The following is a 21,594-nucleotide window of genomic DNA, read 5'->3' as shown; positions in this document are numbered from 1 at the left end:
TACAGGTTGTTGATCCATCATTAGGATAATTTAAGCACACAGCCCCATTATACATCCACTTGTCAGTCTTATAACTGTAAAAATCATCAAAAGGCTCTCGTCACAATGCACATATATACATTCTTTTTCAACCATGCAAAAGAATGTCTTGGAATGAGTAATACTATCGCCAAATTCAGTTCATTTTTGGTCTAATCAATATAATTAACCATATAAGACAATGGTGTCCACTGACCGCTGATAAGGAACCACTTAAAACTTCCATTAGCTTAAAAAAAAACAATATCTGTAACTGCTAGACGAGGAACACTAGTTTGATAACTGTTATATCAAAAACATTTCTCATAATCCCATCACTTATACCGATTCAAATTACAAAGTAGGACCTCCTACACATCAATGCGAAAAAACAGATTTTTGAGCCATTACAAATTTTAAGTTCACTTATCAACTGTCCAAACTTCTTTGTCAGTTCACACCAAATTTCTTATGATAGACGCATTTCACGTATTTGAACACATACAGTTTATTTTTTTCTTGCAATAAAGCGGCAATTCTTGAGGTCAGAACAACAATTATGGATTAAAATTAAAATTCTATGAGACCTAAAGGAGAAATTTGAAAACCTTCCTTACAGGGTTTACGAGGGATCTTGATTCTATCAGTGGTTGCACTAGTTCTTGATTGGCAAGGGGAATTTCTAGGCCTGCAAGATGGACAAATGCACGCATATGCTCATTGAAAAACTTCATTTTGAAAACTAATTTGATGGAGTTATTATGTTGGAGAGTAGCTTCTCTCTTCTCCTGGTTGTGTTTTTAGCTCTACATTTGTATAGAGATCAGTTGTATTTTGTTTTTCTCTAATTTTCCAATAAATAAACTTATCTTGTGGTTACAAAAAAAAAAAGAAGAATAAATCTGCTCTTTTTTTTAGCACTTAAGCAACTTTGCAAGAGCAGTCCTGCGCTCCATGATTGCATGATCTTCATCAAATGGTTTTGTGCCAACTGCTTCACCTTCAAATTGTGATGGAAGCCAACTTTCTGTTCTTGTGAAATATGAACTCTTTTTTTCTTTTGCAATTTTTAATAAGTGAGAAAACTTTTGTTACCTGTCTTCCACCTTTTACTGCACTACTGATCAGAATATGGAGTGAAGGTTTGTTTATTAAAGGAAAGTTCTTTGGGACATCTGTGATTAATGAAAACTTTTTCTTGACTCTTGTCTTACAATTTTTGATGTAAAACAATTACAGTCCAAAACTAATGAACATATAAATAAGAACAAGTTATGGATTACATGCATTCAATGGTGTTTGGTTTGCTCTTAAATCTTTTGAATTTCACTCTAGTACTTCAACGATTTATTTCTCGTGCTTGATTATTGACACCAAGAGGCCTTTTAACAACTATTAATTTTCAAATTTTATGGATTCCACCCTGTTATCATATGTTGCTGGTGTTCTATTGTGGTTTGTGCACTATGTGAAAACTGAAAATTTTGACAAGAAAATTCGACGGTCCAAAGCCCACAAATTTTAGAAAGCTAATTTTGACGGCCTATGGCCATTGAAATTTTTGATGATCCCCAATTCAACGGCTTAGAGCCATCAAATTTCTCTCATCCTTCATTAATTTAACAGTTTCAGTCCATCGAAAAAAAAACACAGGTTTCCTAGGAGTGATTTTTCTGCTCACAGAATTTCATCAAAATGCTCATAGACTTCTTGGCATGTGGCACGTCAAGCCTAATGAGGGTACTGGGGATGTCATTCAATACACACAGGCTCATGTGATTGGAGGATCCTGGATTCTCTGAGCAAAAATTCTGTTAGCAAAAATATTTTTGCTCGATTCCGATCTTCTAGGGTTTAACACCATTTTCCTGTGGATTCATTTTTCTTGGGAGTCCCTAACTTCCTAATGGTCACATTCATGTAGAGCCTGAACCTGTGGATTGAGGCTAGCATTTTCCAAAAAATAAAGAAAGAAAGGAGACGAAGATTTAACGTGGAAAAACCCCAAGGGGAAAAAACCACGGCACAAAGTGCAAAGTATCCACTACGAATAAAAATAGTAAAGTAATTACATGAGCACCACCCTCGTTATTATTTTGTTAAATTATTTATTTTATATTCTTCAGCTTCCTTACTACTATCTTCTTCCTTGCTTCTCCAACGTCATGGTGTTCTTTATGTGAATCAGCCGGTACCTTAGAAATAGTCCAATGCATATCTTTTTTTGAGTACTTGAATTTGATGCGCAGCGAGCTCTTCTGAGTCACCAGTACTGGAGCTTTGCTGAAATTGTTATCTGACATGGGGAGAACAGGCTTTTGCTGTTGTGGGTCCATGACAAATGTCTTCTTGGGCGCCTCCATTGGAAGAACTTCTTGCTTATCAGGATCAAATTCTTTCCAAGCTCTTTCAGGGTGACGTGTTATGTGATTCAACAATGAATCCATGCAGGGGAAGGACTTTCCACAAAGAGAACAAGAACTAGTGGTGTTGTTGTTGTTGTTGTCTGTCTTCTTGACGTCCAACGTGGAAGCAATAACCCACAGTTTAAGCAAATCATCCTTGATCCAAGTTTCTTTATTGATGTGAGGACTCTTTCTTCCTCTTTTCACCATTTTTCTTCAAAATGAATGGAGGAACTGAAAATTTCTGCGAGGTGGTATTTCCGTCAGATTGAAGTGAGTTTATTTCTGTGAGGTGGTAGTTCCGTGAGTTTCTTGTATCTGGAGATTGATGCTTCTTAATAGCTGTACCTCTTAATAAGTCTATGTTTTTTATTTCAATGTTTTAAAAACCGAACCCATAATTGAACCGAAATTTTGCTTAGTTGGTCCGACCGGGGTTAAATTCGGTGGACAAATTTTTATTTATTAAATAAAAATATATTTATTAAACAAAACAAAAATTCACTATAACCTTCCAGATTTCATGGAAAAATAAGAAAAAAAAAATTCAAAGAAAACAAATATTGACTCAACTGGATGAAAACTAGCCGTTCCAAATTTCTAATTTTGGGGAAAAAAATATTTTAGATTGTTTTTTCCCTTTATTATGCTATTTGGTATCAAATTATTCATTGAATAGGCAAATTTGTACTTATTAAGAATGGGATGTATGTGGGCAAATGGTTTTTAACCGATGGTCTGTTTAAATTGAATGTATGATTATTATATCCAAAATTTTCAATATTAATAAATTTAATTTTTCTACTTACATGCTTGAATTGCCTTATGTCTAGCACTGTAGATTAGTGAATGGTAATTATGGTTCTTTAAGAAGATTGGCAAATTTAATATTGTTATTTAAATTTATTTTTTTATACTAGTCATAAATGTGAAATTTGTATGAAATCTAAATTTTCAAAACAATCATTCAAATCTATTGAAAAAAAATTTAAACCTTTAAATTTAATGCATAATGATGTTTGTAATCTAAAATATGTTCAAACTAGAGGAAGTAAAAAATATTTCATTATTTTTATTAATAACAACACAAGATACAGTTATGTATACTTTTTTTAAAAGTAAGGATGAAACTTTTGACATGTTTATTATTTAAAAAAATGAGGTTGATAATCAACTCAACAAATATATTTTTTTAAATGAATGTATATTAATTTGACTTGCCTAAATCAACTAAGAATTCCACAAGTTGAGTCAACTCAATCAAACATTCAAGTTAGAGTCAAGTGTTCAAGTTTTAAAACTAATGTTCTAATACAACAAGTGGACAAAAGAAACCACTCCATAACATAGCCACCCAAGGCATTTTGATTCAGCCCACAAATATAAGGCTGTCAATGGATATTCGAAAATTCGAATTTGATTTGAACTCACATTTAAAATTTTGAATATTATTCGAAAAATTAGAATATCGAATTCGAATTCGGATGTGATTTTAGGATTCAAATAGATTTTGGATACGAATTCGGATGTTGCCGATTCATTAATATCCGATCCGATTGCCATACATAATAAATATATAAATATCTCTCTTTCTTTCTCTCTCTCTATACATATATAAATATTAATTAAGATAAGACAAGACAACTGTTTTCCTTTCATTTAAGATTTAAAACAATCATCTTTTCAAAAATCAAAGACAATTACTTATTTTTCACGGTTTCACTTACTATATTCAATTTAAACAATCATCCTTTCAAATTAAAAGAGTAAAGACAACTATTCATTTTCCACTTACACTCATCTTTTTCTCTTCGCCTTATCTCCCCTAAACGGTTAACAAACAATGACGGTATTTTTCTAACGATCAAACGACGACATACTCTCCAGCATAGGTAAATCTCGCTCTATCCCTTCTTTTTCTCTCTCCATCTCCAATCTCCAATCTCAACCCAAAAATCTTTGATTTTTCCCTTAAATCACGATTTTTTTAGGTTTTACTTGATATAGATTGAAGATGAATGGACTTGAGCAAATAACAAGAGTTTTTTAAACAAGTTGAAGATGAGGGATTTTGATACATTTTGAAGATGAAAATCTAGAGTTGAAGATGGCTGATTGTGCTTAATAAAAAATCAAGAGCTTCGCAACTACCTCTTCCATAAGTTCAATATTTTTTTTAAATCAAAGATTTTTTATTATTTAAATTTGAATCCAATATTTTCGAATATTCGATAATTCATTCGGATGTAAATTCGAATATTAGTTAGTAATATCCAATCGGATTCTAATTTGAATTTAGATATCCCTATTTTTTTCAGATTCAAATTCAGATATAGTACTATCCGATCGGATACCTATCCATTAACAGCCCTACACAAGTACAGGTATCAATGGGCCGAAACTGCCCGGACCTTAACTGGGCACCTTTTATTTAACCCAAAATATTAACTAAGACGTGTCCATTTATTAATCAGATTATGAGGTGTCAAGCCTTTAGAAAGATCAGTATACCTAAGCCCACTGTACACATACATGCCAGTTGCAGGCTGGTATTGTTTGCTCTTTGCACCTATGTTGTGTGAGTCCTTTTTTTAATTCATTTTAATTATTATCATAAATAATAAAATTACTTTCAAATAAGATTTAAAAAAAAAAAAAAACATTCTTCAGTCCAACAAATTTTTTTTATTAATACAATGATGTTAAGTCCAACAAGTCTCATTCTTTTTTTTTTCTGAAAATTTATCATCAGAATTAATTATTATTGTTAAAAATAGCAAAGTACAAAATTAGACACAAACAATAGTATTTCCTTCATGAAGAAAGCAAGATGGGAACCAAGATTCAAAACCATGTTCTGTATATATCACAAACATGAGCTTAATATAAAAATGCTTCGTATTAAGTTATAACACGGTAGCCTTAGATGAAAGTGATAATAAAAAATTAAAATAAAAAAATTGATGAAAAAACTACTGGCCCTTCGACCTCACGTGTGAATACAGCGAGATATGCTAGTTATTAAGAATGAAAGAATGGTGAAACTAAAGAAAGAATAAATACCCTTTCTACTTGGACCAGGCAACTAAGTCGATCTCTCCTTGAGCACTTCTGTATAATTCCAGCCTCTTTGCAAGGGCAGTCCTGCGCTCCATGACTGCAGGATCTTCGTCCAACAATGAAGCCAACTGCTTTGTCTGCAAAATAGAATTATGAAACAGTCAACTACACATTCTTCTTTCAATGCAAAACAATTCATTAGTAATATATTTTATCATTTCTGGAGCAAAGTTAGAATGTTTGTCCCTTGTTAAATTTTGAAGATCCATTGCCACAAAAGATGGGCACATTCTCTCGAAAATGGAGTTAAATTTGGTGAAAAGTATCAATCATAAGATGGGTCCCACATAATGGATCTCCTTTGTAATGACTTAATCATGGCCATCCATTTCATGGCTAAAAATCAATTGATTGGCCGATTTTTTTTAAAACAAGGCAATAGGTCTGATAAATTGAAATAAATAAGAATAGTGTACGAGAACTTAATCCATCCTCACCTCCCTTTTACCCAACTCAGTGAAGAAATGGTCAAGCAGGCTGCGTTTGGCTTCACGGACTTGACAATGAACTACAGACTTCGGAATGGAATTCCGCAGGGTCCCACAGACCATATTGACATAAGACAAAACATTTGTTCCTGTTCATTTTTCAGGAAAAAAAAAAAAAAGGAGAGATAACCATGATTACCATATCAGATACAACCAACAAAATCAGCCAGGCTTTAGTGTGATAATATTGAACCATGTAGGCGAATACTATAAGATGATGAGGCATTTTTATGGGACTAAGGACATTAAACGAAGATGTTTCTAATAGAATCAGAGTTGGATGATTAAAGTGGAGGTATACTTCTATAGTGCTATGTTACAGACGCATACCATTTAAATTAAAGGGAAATTTTTTATAAGACAATAATTAACAAACAATGCTTCATAAGCTGAATGTTGGACAGTCAAGAAGCATTGTGTTAATAGCATTCAACAAAATGTAGGAGTAACTGATGTTCATTGAAGGCCAATTACAGTCCTAATTAGAAGGAATAAAAAGTTGGAAGTTCTAAAAGAGCAAGAGAAAGGCTCAAAAGAACGTGGATTGAGATAATAACAAAAAATGTGGCTCCGGACAGAATTGAATGGAGGAACAAGATTCGTGTAGCCAATCCCAAATCTTTGGAATAAGGCTCCGATGATGATGGACATTAAATGAATTGTAGAAAATTTCAATGGATAAAATAACCGCAATACATTTAATGTCCCTAGCCCAATAAAAACGTCATTGGCAATAGTACCTCCTTATGAGCTAACTTGGCTGGTATATTGTGTATACTCTGCCATGACTTAATTTAGAATTTATAGAGGTTAGTAGATTGTGAGTAACTACTTACCTATACGCCTGAGATATGAATCATTGTATCTATCAAATATTGAATGTGTTGGGTTTCCACCCTTCTCAATATCTTGAGGAAGTTTTCGAAAGAAATCAACAGTCAGATAACCACACTCCATATCAACAAGTTTAAGAGTTGCCTTCTTGCTTTCATCCCTCATTCTGTCCAACGATTCACAAGCTGCATTTCCAACCTCCACTCTAAGGGTGGGATATTGCTTTAGCTCCTGTATACAACATTGAAAAGAAACCCAATTTCAGAATTCATCAAATAAATGAAAAATGCTGACAAGAAAAACAAAAAGAAAGGACAGAAAATACAATATAATGCCGTTCACCCTATTTATTCTAAAACACGAAGGACCTGTTTGGAGGGCAGAGTTGAAGCAATTTGAGTTGGAGTTTGGCTAGAGATGGAGTCAATATCCAATACAATGCTGAAAACAGTCACCACTGAGTGGACTGGGCAGCATGGGCAGAGCCAGAGTTCCAGGGGTGGAGTTGTAACTCCTTATATTTCGGTGGGAGTTGCAACTCTGCCAGACACCAAATATGAGTAGTTGGGGGCAGAAGGGGGTCTGAGAGGTTGCAATTCCAGGTACTTTGCAAAGTGAATCACTGGAGTTGCAACTCCAACACTCGCAACTTGACCTTCCAAACAGGCCCTAACGATTCTGCTTATGGAGATTTCTGAAAGGGCCAATAATCTATCCAGTTCTGACACAAGCCACCGAAGCAGCACAAAATTTGATGCTTCATGGCCTGTTTTTATGCTCTAATGCATCAGATACACAAAATTTGGGGAACTACAAATATATACATTTTTTTGTCATTTATTGTATTACACGACTGTCCCATAGGTCTTATCCATATCAATACTTCAGACATCATAATAAACATCTATGATTCAGAAAAGAGAGTAAAATCAACTAGATGTATAAGCTTTCCAATCATATAGATGAACGATGACAAAACTAACTGGTGGATTATCAGAAAAGGCACAAAACAAGGAAAAACAACCCCAAGATCTGGTCTCATCATCTTCAGAATTTCTTTTGTACATCCAAGTATGAAAAGAAATTCAAATTTGCTTTGTATTTTTGTCTAGTAAGCAAGCACTGGCTAAAACCAGAAAACCCTAAATGTGTCAGTTTTGTGATTCAAACTCCAAACCATGATACATTGCCTGAAAAATAGGTATTTGGCCATATCAAAATAGAAAAACTATATCTAATCAGTTACAATTAAAGGCAAAAAATTTGGTTATCAAAAAAAATTATAAGGCAAAAATTTTCATGTAGAAACTGTTTTTTTCCTATAACCCTGTTTCTATAAAAGTGAGGTCAACATTTATCATGTCGAGAGACATACCACAGTCTCACTTACAGCCTTGTGCACCAGCTCCTTCAGAATGGCATGAACCTGGGATCATGTAAAATGGAATTTCTGTTACAAAAAGTCTAGCAGTCCGTTGTGGAGTATATGCAGAGAGTAGAAGTTCCAATTAACAAAAAGAAAAAAGTAAGTGCACTATAAACCAGGAACAAGTACGGATCCATAAAAAACAGATATTTACATTCAATGCTAATCTTAAGAAAAGCGGAATCGAATGGAGGAACAGGATTCATTCACCTGAACCCAAATTTTAGAGAAAAGGCTTTTATAGGCTTAAGAAAAATGTAAGTGTAATTCTAGGAAAAACAACAGTAAATCATATCCAACAAAGTAGCAGTAGTGTTTTTCTTTCTATTTTTAGGTTTGGGGTAATAGCATGATTAATGACAGAACAAAACAATAATAATGCTCTATAAAACTGAATAAAATAGAGATAAAACGGTGAAAAATCTTAAGGAGAAGAGGTATTGAATTTTATGAATCAAAGGAAAGGAAAAAAATAAAGTCAAGCAAATTGTTAGATTGGAGCAATACCAAACAGTAGCGGATTGCAGGAACTCTTGTTAGCATTTGTCAACAAAACATTAGGAAAGAAAATACAAAATCACCTTCAAATGAAATCTCATAAATCATAAATGAAAAGGAGAGAAAAAATATAAGAATAGATCATTAGAATGGGCAGGTTCTATAGTGAAGAAAATCCCCAGAATATTTAAATTGTAAGACCAAGGAGGTGACAGCGATTGAACTTATGAGAAAAATCCTCACAACATTAGATTAAGTAGCTTTTATAGTTAAGAAAATCCCCACATTATTTTATGACGAAGGAAGTTACAAAAAAATTGAACTTAAATGTCACACTATTTTGGATGGGCAATCATCCAAGAAAACTGTGAAATATATGATTGATGCTACCTAATTAATGGAACTCCAACTGTTTGTTAATTTGAAACACAAGTCGATCAACAAATCACTAAAAATTATCAAGCATTTAAGCCAGTATAATTCTTGAATGCCCTACAAGAGTTAAAATTTAATCGAACCAATATCAATGCATACCGCGTCAACGGCTGCCTCTGCAGGACCTCTGATTGAAATTAAAGAAGATTCAATGAGACGGCGGTATCCTTGTTCAGGAGCTATCAGATGAGGCTGGTAACCATCTGCTTCAGTAATTAGCTTCCTTACATTCTCCATTGAAAGATGCTTGTCAAATTGCAACCTTTTTAGAGCTGCAGGAAATTGATTATCAAAAACATTGTAGATTTTATCTCCACCAGGGCGCCTGCTCACATCAAAGAAACATTAAATCCTAAGATTACTTCTCATATGGACATGAATGAATGCTAAAGCTTAAGAGGTATAACAAACCAAACGAGGTTCTGAGTTAAAGTAATAAATTGTGGAAAAATCGCAAAAATAGAACACATACACGCCATCAAGGTGTTCTTTGTATATTTGATCAAAAATACGGCAAATCTCCATGATCATGTATAACTTTCCCTGCATGTGATGAATAAGCCATCCCATAGTTCAGAAGTGACAGAAAAGATGCCAATTGCTTGAATGTGAAGATAAATATACATATAACAAGTGAAGATTGTGAGACTGAGCTCTAAAATACTGAGGAAGGTCATTTGTCAAAAAAATTGATTAAGATCTTGAATTTATACACGAGTTAAAATAACAACAACAACAACAACAACAATAATAATAATAATAATAGCGTTTTTAAGGAGTAAACATTTTCTGACTTGCCAGAATAAGAAATTCAATGCAGGTCAGTATAAAATTATATAAAAACATTTGAAAAACGGAAGAGAGGATCAAGGAGGAGGTGGTCAAATTCTACTCTAGCTTGTAGCTTGAGCATTTCAAAAGAAGATAGAGAGAGAGACCTAAGCATTGCAATTATAGACCAGGTCTTAACAACTTGGATTTTGATGGAATTAGTAAGGAGTTGAGTGCTTAATTGGAGAGAGTGGTGAGGAGGTGCTCTTGCATTCAATGGGTAACCTAGAAGGGCATAAGCCTCACAAACCAGATGGGATCTCTATTACATTCTTTAAGGTTGGGGGCAATTAGGGGTGATTTTATGTAAGTAGTGAAAAAATTCCAAGAGGAAGCATATTTTGACGAGTTCAAATAGCACTTCTATCAGTACCTAAGGAGGGGTCGAAGGAGATCAGACACTTGTCCTGTAATTTTGGCGGGAAGTATGTACCAAATAAATAATAATAGCTAAAACTTTGGCAGCTAGACTCAAGGAAATGACGGATTTTGTGATTTCCTTGAACATGGTGTGTTTGTGAAAGGGGTCAGATTTTACATGAGGATCTCATTGCCAATGAGCTTATTGATTCCAATGTTAGAACGGGGGAATCTGGCTTGGTACTCAATCTAGATGGAGAAGGCATATGACCATGTTATTTATAGGCACAAAAGACTATGAGATGACGTAAGGTGGAAAGCATAGTCAATGGGAGAAGGGGCAATTACATCATTTCACAGTCTTTTGTGACACTAGGGCAACAAAGAAGGGGCTAGACTTTTCTATCTCTATCTATTTTTCTCTCATGTATTGTATATCTTGTAATAAGGGGGCTCACCCTCTCCCTCACATGTATTGTAGATTTTGTAATACCTTCGAGAATTGTAGAAAGGCTCTTCGGAGCCCGAGGACATAGTTCGGAATTTGGACGAACCCCATGAACAAATCTTGTATTGTACTCTCTCTCTCTCTCTCTCTCAGTACTTACGGCACCACACTCAAACCTTAGCTAAGGTATCACTCACCTAAGACGCCATAGGCTAGGACCGCACAGACACAATCAAAACTCAACGTAATAACTACACTAAACGGCCATGAAACGTGATTTAGGAGAGGTGGGACTAACCTAAGTACCACTTGGCACGTGACATGCGCAAAGATCTTATTTTTCGTGTACATAACAAAAATTGGGCATCGACAAGGTTCAAGAGTGTGAGTAAGATCCTATTATATCCCATCTTAAGTTTCATAATAAGAGATTTCTTTTGAAAGCATCTCATTCTCAGTTAAGATACTTAAGATATGGTGTTAGGTTAGGTGCCATCAATATACGTATGTCTTACTCCTGGTGAAATCTATAGATCCAGGGCAACTTGGGGTCCACTCGTGGAAAGATTTGAGAGGAGGCTAGAATCTTGGAAGAAAGGGTACTTTTTGAAAGGGAGTGAGCTTACTTAGAAGCACTTTGTCTAGTCTACTTATTCTTTTCTTATGCCTGTCTCAATTCCAAGGGTGTAGCTATTAGGCCCAAAAGGTTGACCAAGGATTTCTTGTGGAGAGGTTTGGGAGATGAAGACTAGCACCACTTGGAGGAATGGAAAATTGTGTTCTCTAAAAAGAAGAAGAAGAAGAAGGGAGTTTGAGGGGAGAATTCTTAAAGATATGAACCTTTGCATTATTTTTCTTGAGATCTTTCACTTTAATAAGTATTCAAAATTAACAATTGGAAGAAGAAAAAAAAACTAGAAGAAAAATTAAGCAGCTGAGACTCTAGAACGCACAACAAGAACAAGGACACAACTTGAAACGACACTTACTCCGGCGTCAGCAGCAATAGGCTTCCCTAGACGGCTCAATTCCAATTCCAGCTCAATAATACTTTTATTAATGAGGGATTGAATGCCTGGAATGCGAGACTTGATTACAGTTTCCAAGTGCTGCAAAAAATAACCATTACAATTAAGTTAGGTGCTGAATGAACTAACATAACTTACAAAAGTATACAATTATAGATTACGGAGCTCAAAATTGAAACCAATATTTCAAGCATTTACCATTGTGGTCCCCGCAAATTAAATTGCATAGAGAATTCCACGTAGTGAACTAATGTACCTTTGAAAGCATCTTCCCTAGATGCTCAGAACCCATCCTGTGAACTAGATGCTTGTACTCTGGACTATTTGCAAAATACTCCCGCTCTCTACGTCGAGCAGCAATCATGTCAACACTCTTGTTAATATCAGCTTGAGAACGATTAACAACACCAATCCAAGGGAACTGTAGGCGATAGGATTTTCCTTCCAATATCTAAAACCCAAATAATGCCAGTTAAAGCACAGTCCTGTAGCATAGGGAAATACTCCAAGACCATAACAAGATGTAGAGCTCGTTTGGATACACTTAAAAAAGTAACTTTTTGGATACACTTAAAATGTAACTTCTTTACTTTTAAAAGTTGAAAAGTTAAAAAGGTTATTTAAAATTACTTTTAAGAAGTAAAAAAATCTAAACTTTTTAAAAAGAGAAAGAAAAACTACTTTCTACTTTCCAAAAGAGTATTTTCTCCCGCAGTTACTTTCTACTTTGTATCCAAATGGGCCGTAGTCTTGGTAGAATAGGTAAAACTTCCATCTCTCTAATGAAACAAGAAAGGAAAGTTTGCTAAAACAGAACAACAAAGCATCTTCATTTTTTTAAGTATAGATTCCATTAAAAGAGAAAAGCATCCTCATTTAATCACGGGGTTTGGAAAAACAGTAAGCTAACTTACCTCAACTGCATCAGTACCCTTATCCATAAGATCAATCTTTGTCAAGACTCCAAATGTCCTCTCTCCTGAAAAATGGGGAAAAAAAAAACTAAGAATCAGCACTGGTTACAGGTCAGAAACTATCCATGGTTACATCTTGTACATGTAATCTACTAGATTCTCAAAAATTACAAGCCTAGTCTTAAGAATTTCACTACTTTTTTAAGGATAGAAATAGTTCACATATTGGAACACATATACAAGATTTTTTTTTTCTTTTTTTGGTTGGATGCAGCCAAGCCTGAAACAAGACTAGTGAAATGCAATAAGAAAAGAGGTCTGCAAGAATAGAAGACAAAGTTAAGAAACAGTACCTTTAGGGTCTACTTCACGAGAGATCTTAATTGCATCAGAGGTAGCAAGATCTTGATTCGCAGGTGAAATTGCTAGAATAATACAATTGGGCTGCGACATAAAGTAGACAGCCAAAGAAACCAAGGAATGTCCCATTAAATGCATATGCTCAAAGGAAAACTCCGTAGCAGAAAAGAGAAAATGACCACTAGCATAAGAATATATAGAAGCATTTCATATAGCACTGACCCAAACCTCTAGTTTCTAGCAACAAAGATACGTTCACTAGGAACATTAATATGGATGGCACGAAATTAAAGATATGGAGTATAGGAAAAGAGAGGTCCACCGTCCACAAACATGGAAAACCGATTGTTCAGACACTAAAATGATCTTGAACTGAAGAAATATAAAGATCAGAAAGTCTGCATTTACTATAACATACAAGCTTCAAAGGAATATGGGCTATGATCTTGAACTCAAGAAATATAAAGATCGGAAATTCTGCATTTACAATAACATACAAGCTTCTAAGGAATATGGGGTTTCAATTTGTTTGTCAAGTACTCAAAGGTCATATCTGGGATTCAATGATGAACATACCACCTTTTATCTTTTGATAGGATACATAATACTGGGAACAAGTATAATTTAGCAGATTCGCAATTATAACGCATAACAGAAAAATATATGAAGATGTAATTGATGCCTTGTATTTTACCCAAACGATATCACAACTGTATTTATCATACTCATAAGTGACTAGAAGGTTTTTCTGATGGTGTTGCTTCTAATGCATTTGAACCCCTGGATTCAAGAATAATAATCTCTTATAATTTAAATACCCAGGGAATATGCATTAGTAACCAGTCTCTTTAATATGTAGAAAATTGCTCGATTGCTAATAGTCATATTACATATTGTAGTCAACAATTTCTGCATAGCAATACAAGCACAACATTTAGAACCGGCATGTCAATATCTCTAGTCATATAATCAAACAAATTTCATGATGTATAGTGGAAACTACCTTTTCGATAAATGAGCGAACCATGTTTTCAATGTCCTGCACAATGTTGTCAGATTGACCATCTATAGTTCACCAGTTAATTAGTCAGTATCATGTTAAAGTATTCATTAGAAAGAAAATTATGGGGGGGGTAAGATATAACGATGGCGGACACGCCAAAAATCTAAGAAATGCATATTACTTACCAACAGCTACTTTTGTAAGCCCGGGAAGATCGATCATAGTCAAGTTGACAACTGTCGATAAATCAAACCATCATCAGAAAAAAGAAAAACTAAATAAATATTCAGTAAAGAATATACTAAGTCTTAGGCACATGAATCCTGAAGTTATACTTCATATTATGCACAAAATCTTGAGAATTGAAAATAGACATTGGTGAGGCGACGGAACTCAAGTGGGGATATCACTTCTTATAGGCATAGTTGCCAATTAAGGGAATAGCTGTGTGGAAAGGTGGGAGAAACGGAAATGTGATATGACCCTTAAAAAGTATATACCTGAAAACTAAAAACACGAAACAAGTAGGAAGCTTTGGCAGCATTTGGTTCACAAGACTTGCACTTCAAGTGGAAACTCATTTTCCTGAAAGTGAGTTTTCCATGAAATCATTTATAAGGAATTTGTTTTCTTGACGTTTAGTCGAGTACAAGAAAAGGATGGAAAACAATTCCACCACAACCAAATCATGAAACCGACTGGGACCCTAATGTCTAAAACCATATCTAACTCGTATCCCAACCCAAGTCGGCTGGGTAGAGTCAAGTTTGCTAAAAGACATCTAGAGGAAGCACAACTCATACAGTTTATTTATAAGTTGGATCGTTCAACCCATTTTGTCCACTGGGGAGAGATGTTGGCGAGTGTCTCAACCTTCCAAATTGACAAAAAGAATGAAGTGGGCATTAAAGGAACAAAACTTCCTTTGGTTTTTAAAGTAGTCGTTTATATTAACCCAGTCCCCTTTTGGGAATCAGCTTCCATTTCCATCTCTTTTCAGTTCCATTTGTACACAACATTAGGAAAGGTTAGTTTTCTAGGAAAATGTTGGCTTCCCTCCACTTACTACAAACCAAAGGCAGCCGTTAGGAGAAATGGGTAGGAAACACATAAGATACAACATTCAAAGGCTATGGATCTTTGTTTGGCTTCCTCCAAGCCATTTTTAGTCTAATAAATCTTTAAATATATCCACTAGTTGAACAATTGGATAGGTATGAATGAGCATTATCTAATATCCCCTTTAGCAACTAAGCCCTCACGAACCCTAGAAAGGAGATCCCAATCAAAGTCACCAAAGTCGTCGACTTTTTCAAAAAATCGTGTTTAAATCGTGATTTTAAAGGCTAACGATTAAATCAAGACTTTTTGAAGAAGTCGTGATTTAAACAAAAGTCACGTTTTAATCACTATTTAATCCCAACTTTTTGAAAAAGTCACGATTTAAACACAAAAAATGTGAATTTTTTTTTTCTAAGCAAGCTATTTTAAAAGGGTTTTTTCAAAGACCATTTATTCTTAAGTTTAAAATAGAATTTGATGATATAAATGATAACACCACTTAGTAGAAAAAAATATATTGTCTTAACACTATTTCGATTTTCTCTCGATTTTTCCCGATTTGTTCGTTTTTTTTTTTTTTCAACTTTTGCCCTTGCCGACTTTTTCCCGAACCCCAACTTGGTGACTATGATCCCAATTGGTACCAGTTGAGTAATCTCAACAGCACAGCTCCCATGAAGAGAAAGTTCAGGCAAATTCCCCTTCTTGGTTCTATCACAACCAATTGGTTGATAAGTAGTACTCTTATCTAGGGTAGGGAAGGCAGGTCATCGAAGCTATCAAGGGCAACTGTAGCGCGTATAGCTGAGAACCTAGTTTAAAATAGAATAATGTTAATAGGGAAGATTTTAGTATACAACTATCAACAAATAAGGAAAACAGCCCAAGAGGGTGAATCAAAAAGGACAGCACCGAGCAAGTCTAGCTTGCATCTCTTTGTAATAAGAGTAGCATGCTTCAAAACCCATCTAAAGAAGTCAGAGAACTAGGTCAAGATCTCCACTTTTGGTTTTTTATTGTATTAATCTACATTTTTTTCTATTGAAATACACAAGATACATACACCATGTCCAATTCCACAAAAAGAACGCAAAAATGCTATTTTACATACATCATGAATGCAAAAGAAACAGAGACACAAATAAAATAAAAAGGAAAGACAAGGTGTAAAATCTAAAATAAATTGAAAAGCATTTCTATTGATGGACTGTTGATTGATGTGAAGAACCACTTCTTAAATTGGAATAATGCATTTTTTATATTAAATTTGGTATAACACATACATACGTCCAATCCCATGATAAAGCCAAGGTGTATAAAATCTAAAATAAATTCAAATGCGTTTACATTGCATTATGCATAAAATTCTCAAACATTACTCATAGCTTTTCATGAATGTTTCTTAGACAATTCTTTTAGCATTTCTCGTTGCTTTCCCCAAAGTTTCCCGCATATTTCCTACTGTTACCTATACATTTCGCAGACTCAAGGAAACTAGATCGCACCTATTTTCCAAACACAATTAACATCTAGTCATCAACCATTGCGGGAAATGCATCCCCCCGCTTACTACCGTTCTAGTTGCAAATAGTCGAAGACAGTAACTTCAATCTTGCATATACAAGTGAAGCACATCTAAAAAACTATTAGCAGACAAACTTTTTATGGAGGAAACACTAAACTTGGAAGTAACCAAAGCATAACTGCCTTGCCCTTGTTCAATGTGCTCTACCTATGAATCTCCACTGAAAAGGGATCAAAGAAGTGGACAGATATGGGTAGTCATACAAATATGAGAGTTTAGTGACTTTTCAAGAGAAGGGGAAAAGTAAAAAAAAGCTACTCCAAGCAGAGTTCGTTTTGGAGACATCATGGGCGTGTTTGGATACCAGGAGCAAAACTACTGTTCCAAAGAGCAGGTGCTGGAGTACTCTGTGGAGGAGCTGGAAAAGTAATTATGTGCAGAAAGGGCGTTTGGCAATCAACTCTGTAAAGTACTGGCAGAAATACTTTTGTACTAGAAGTCTGCTTGGGAACCATACTGACTTCTAGAAAAAAGACCAGAATACCCTTATATTATACTAGTTACTGTTTTTTGCTTTTTAATATCATAATATGCCTTCAAACTATACTGTTTTTGACATTTTAACTATAAATATTAATATAATATAATATGATATTTTAATTATTAAATATTAATATAATGTGTTTAAAACGGGAGTATTTTCGTAGAAAATTAATAAAACAGGGTATTTCGGTAAAGTTAGGGGTATTTCGTAGAAAATTAATAAAGTTAGGGGTATTTCGGTAAAATGAGCCGTTAGAATATTACTCCCCGCAAGATGCGAAATTGAGAAGTAGGTTTTAACGACTTTTTCATAAAGAGCAATTTTTTGCTCTTGCGCGGAGTAATTCTTCGAAAAAATTGTTTATCTAAATTATCCAAACGACTTCTAACTCCCCGCAAGAGTCAGAAGTAGCCAAGGAGTCCTATCCAAACGCCATCCATATTTCCATGAAGGGTACAAGTGCTTTGAGGATTAAACTCTAGGTGCATCCCGTACCAAAGGGAAAGGGTAAAGAAGAAGAAAAAAATGATCACATCACGAAGAGGTAAAAAATTAATATGTGGCCCACAAATGTAATCATGAGTCCAAAGTGTGACTGGCAACATACCACGAGATTTAACCAAAGTGTGACTGGCAATATACTTTTGAGATGGAAACAAACATAGCTAAAATATAGGAAATTGGCAACATAATACATGATTCAAGCAAAAATAACAGAGATGGAAACAAACAGGGCCAAAATATAGGAAGCATAGAAGCACTATGTTTACCAGTGTAGATTTTGAATTTCTAGAAACATGCTTAAGTAATTCAGGATTGACCTACACAAATCACTGATATTGCAAAATAAACAAGTCCAATGGTTTCCTCAAAGACTAAGAGGACCATCCCCTAAGGCAAGTCTCCAATAACTCCTGCAATTCATGCAATCCATACAAATAAATACTCAAATGAACTAGTTCCACATTGAGGTGGAGATAAACGAGAACAGTAACCAAATGGAATCCACATCACAATCTCACCATTAGGAGAATAGATACTAAGATGAATTGGAACAGTAGAGATTTGTTTGGTGCGGCCTGTCTCTCTATCAGTCTCATCAGAGATCTCCTTCCTCACAGCAGCTACATAAATATCATTATGATTAGCACGTCAGATGGAAATAAAAAAATCTAAATGGCAGATCAACGATATAGATACATAAAATCCACACAAATGGAATGAACTAATACAAATAGATACACTATCAAATGAATACTTAACACTGACATGAAGATTAGCATGTGAGTTGAATATTGAATCCAGAAACTATAATACAGATATACAGTATAATTGGGATTATAACATGTAATGGAAAACTTTGAAGTGCCGATGACAATTCTAGAAATCAAAACTCATAATTAACAAAGAATAGAAATTGATTGCATCATTTTTTGGACAAGAAAAATTTACCAAAATCAGTGAACCTCTTTCTCGGGAGATGAAGGAACTCTGCATATTCTCTTCCCTCATCAATCTTATGAAGCTGTAAAACAAGTGGTCGTCGAGTAACAATTCCTGCAGAAATTTTGTTTGCATCACTCCCCAATGTTTAAGAAAAATATGTGAGAAGGGAAAAGGGTAATAACATAGATGTAAGGTTTCCATAGATTACCAGATCCACGAGGCAAGAAGTCCTTTCCAACAATGCTTTCCAACACAGAAGACTTCCCAGAGCTCTGTATAACATTATGAAGGAAACCAAATAAAAGTTTAACAAGTTTAACAAGGACGCAAGGAATTCTAAAATTTGACAGAAATCATACTTGACATCAATAATTTTCTTTTGCTTTGGTCCTATCAAGCATCAATTAGAAGCATGGAACAAAATCCAAAGTACTACCCCTCCCAAGTCCTAGTACTACATTTAAAAAAACCATGTGAGACAATTATGGTCAATGATATTCAACTTCTAAGGAAATTTCTGAGAGATTAAAAACTTCAATTACTTTACATGATCTAGAGTATCCAAATAAAGAGAATTTATTATGCAAATACCTAGATCTGCAAATTGAACTGCCAACATCCATTCCCCTCTCAAATCACAATATTAGTCAAATTTACCAATAAACCACCAATTAAGTTTGCCAAACAAGCCTATTTACATAAAATTTGAAAAAGAAAACCAGAATTCTAATCTATCAATAACTTGACCAATCCCCGCCAAATCATAGTGAAAGAAGCAACTATGGCGCTAATCTTGTGTGCCAGCAAACAACTCTAAGCTGAATGATTACAGATAGGTAGTGTGGACTACAATAACTACTTTTCTCACCTCACCCACTTTAAGGCGAGTGAAGAGCCCTGCAAGGTGACAACCCCGAAGACCCTTCCAGGTACATTGTAAGTGCAACTGCCAACCACCTTCCTTACTCCTTCCTAGAACTCTAACTGATGAGGTTCCTTACTCCCCCCTAATCTTTGAGCATGCACCATGCCATCCTACAGGTTCCCCAACATCACTCCATAAAACTCCCATAAAAACTCACTTTTCCTAGAGAAATGTTTGTATTTCATGGAGGATAATATGATTTCTACAACACTGCAGACAATGGCCAAGCCTTCAAAAATATCACAACTTCCCAATAAATGGCTGTGATTCACTCAAATCCAACGAAAGGAAATAAGAAAAATAATAGCAATTCCATAATTACTTTGATTAAAGAAAACAATAACAGTCTTTGGCGACTAAATATGAGCAAAAAACTATAAGGAGTATCTTCTAAGTACATGACAATGTGAATTTTCCGAGAGAAAAGTTGAATACCCAATATGCAGATGTGATCCTCATTCCCAAAATTAAAAACTCTGAAATTTGATCAAACATTGGGAAAAAACAACTCTATTAATTATTGAAAACTAAATGCATTGGGGTGATGATGACAAAACAAAAATCTCCTCATAAACGTGATCAAGGCAATAGAAGATCTATGAAAGATCAAGTCGCCAAACTAATTTTACAAACCCAGGCACAATAGTAAACTGCAATCCAATCTTGACAGATCAATGGTAAAATTTTGTGCCGGCATAAGGACTTGCAGAAATTCCTGATGCACCCTTCAAGAAGGCTGATAAAACAAAAGTCAACCTAAAGCTCCACCTGAATCACTAAAACCATGAAGTACAAGAGTACAATCATCTGAGAACAAATCTAGATCCCTAAGAGATGATTCCAACTAAAACCGACACAGGTACTACACAAGGCAGGGAAATTCAATGAAATCTTGAGAAAAGAGACCAAACACAGTCAAGTTCAACAGAAGTACACGAAATGTGATATATTAATCCAAAAAAAAAAAAAAAAAACAGCTCAAATTAAAGAAATGGGATTCAAAACAGAAAATTTCAAAGGCTTTAGATCAGTAAAACCAAAAGACAAGAGATAAGATCAAAAGAACTACGGAAACAACCGAATGAAATGACAAGATCCTTCAATAGAATCCTAAAGATCTCCATCATCTGAGTTCACAAATACGGCAGAACGAGATAGAATGATTCCAACTAAAACCGACACAGATACTACACAAGGCAGGGAAATTCAACGAAATCATGAGAAAAGCGCGCCAAATAAAATCAAATGCAACAGAATTACACGGAATTCGAATATATATTAATCCAAATCCGCAAAAAATAAAAAATAAAAATAAAAAACTAAACTTTGAGCTCAAATTAACAGAAACGAGATTCAAAACAGAAAATCAAAAAAGCGACAGATCAATAAAAACCAAAATAAGAGATCAACAGATCAGATCCTTCAATAGAAACCTAAAATTGAGATTAGGATCAAACCTGTCCTCCAACAACAGCTATAGCAGGCAACGAATCCCATAAAGTCGGCAATGCGCTCTCTTCTCCGTGGTCACCTAGAGCGGTACAAGCTCTCTGCAACTTGTTCACCAGACTAATCAAATTCTCCATTGTTGATCTACTCCTTCCTTGAAAATTTCTTAGAAAATCAAATGGAATGTAAGATCTTCGAGACTCATACGTTGAAACCGAGACAAATTTCGATCGTATTCAGGTGAAATCTTGTCAATTTGGACGAAAATGAAGATCGGGAGTGATACCAAAGACAGATCCGTGAAACCAGCCTTGCTCACCCCACAAGATAACAGGTGTAAATGGATTTAAGAATTGAAAGAGAGAGAGAAATGCGAATGAACCGCGTCTTCGCCTTGTTCGCCGTTATATTTGAAAGCGGGTGATTTATACATACCCCTCCATGTTTTCGTTAATATTTGAGACACCCTATGTGT

General features: G+C 34.8%; 1 protein-coding gene across 1 annotated transcript; it reads right to left on the bottom strand.

The window, feature by feature from the left end:
- Window positions 1–5,345: 5,345 nt before the first annotated feature.
- LOC147381763 (dynamin-related protein 5A) lies at window positions 5,346–21,408 on the bottom strand. The gene is made up of 16 exons (XM_086430004.1): window positions 21,128–21,408; window positions 18,954–19,017; window positions 18,752–18,856; window positions 18,322–18,423; window positions 14,354–14,404; window positions 14,169–14,230; window positions 13,159–13,249; window positions 12,806–12,870; window positions 12,148–12,342; window positions 11,853–11,972; window positions 9,697–9,767; window positions 9,324–9,549; window positions 8,241–8,291; window positions 6,868–7,096; window positions 5,981–6,120; window positions 5,346–5,620 (listed from the first exon to the last, which is right to left on the bottom strand). Exons 1-16 carry the CDS (start codon window positions 21,254–21,256, stop codon window positions 5,492–5,494), a joined length of 1,830 nt encoding a protein of 609 aa, XP_086286130.1. The 5' UTR covers window positions 21,257–21,408; the 3' UTR covers window positions 5,346–5,491.
- Window positions 21,409–21,594: the final 186 nt, after the last annotated feature.

Source organism: Akebia trifoliata, unplaced genomic scaffold (assembly GCF_017979445.1).
Source record: "Akebia trifoliata isolate Shusen 1 unplaced genomic scaffold, ASM1797944v1 Contig00274, whole genome shotgun sequence".
Lineage (NCBI taxonomy): Eukaryota > Viridiplantae > Streptophyta > Magnoliopsida > Ranunculales > Lardizabalaceae > Akebia > Akebia trifoliata.
The sequence above is the reverse complement of the archived record's forward strand: the minus strand, read 5'-3'. Positions and strand labels throughout refer to the sequence as shown.

What these genes read in the sequence shown, in the direction of transcription:
- LOC147381763 (XM_086430004.1), bottom strand. Translation starts at nt 21,256, where the DNA reads ATGGAGAATTTGATTAGTCTGGTGAACAAGTTGCAGAGAGCTTGTACC. An exon ending in TAGTATCTATTCTCCTAATG is followed by an intron (nt 14,405 to 18,321) that starts GTGAGATTGTGA and finishes ATTTATCGACAG; the next exon opens with TTGTCAACTTGACTATGATC. An exon ending in AGGCTGTAAGTGAGACTGTG is followed by an intron (nt 7,097 to 8,240) that starts GTATGTCTCTCG and finishes TGTTGTATACAG; the next exon opens with GAGCTAAAGCAATATCCCAC.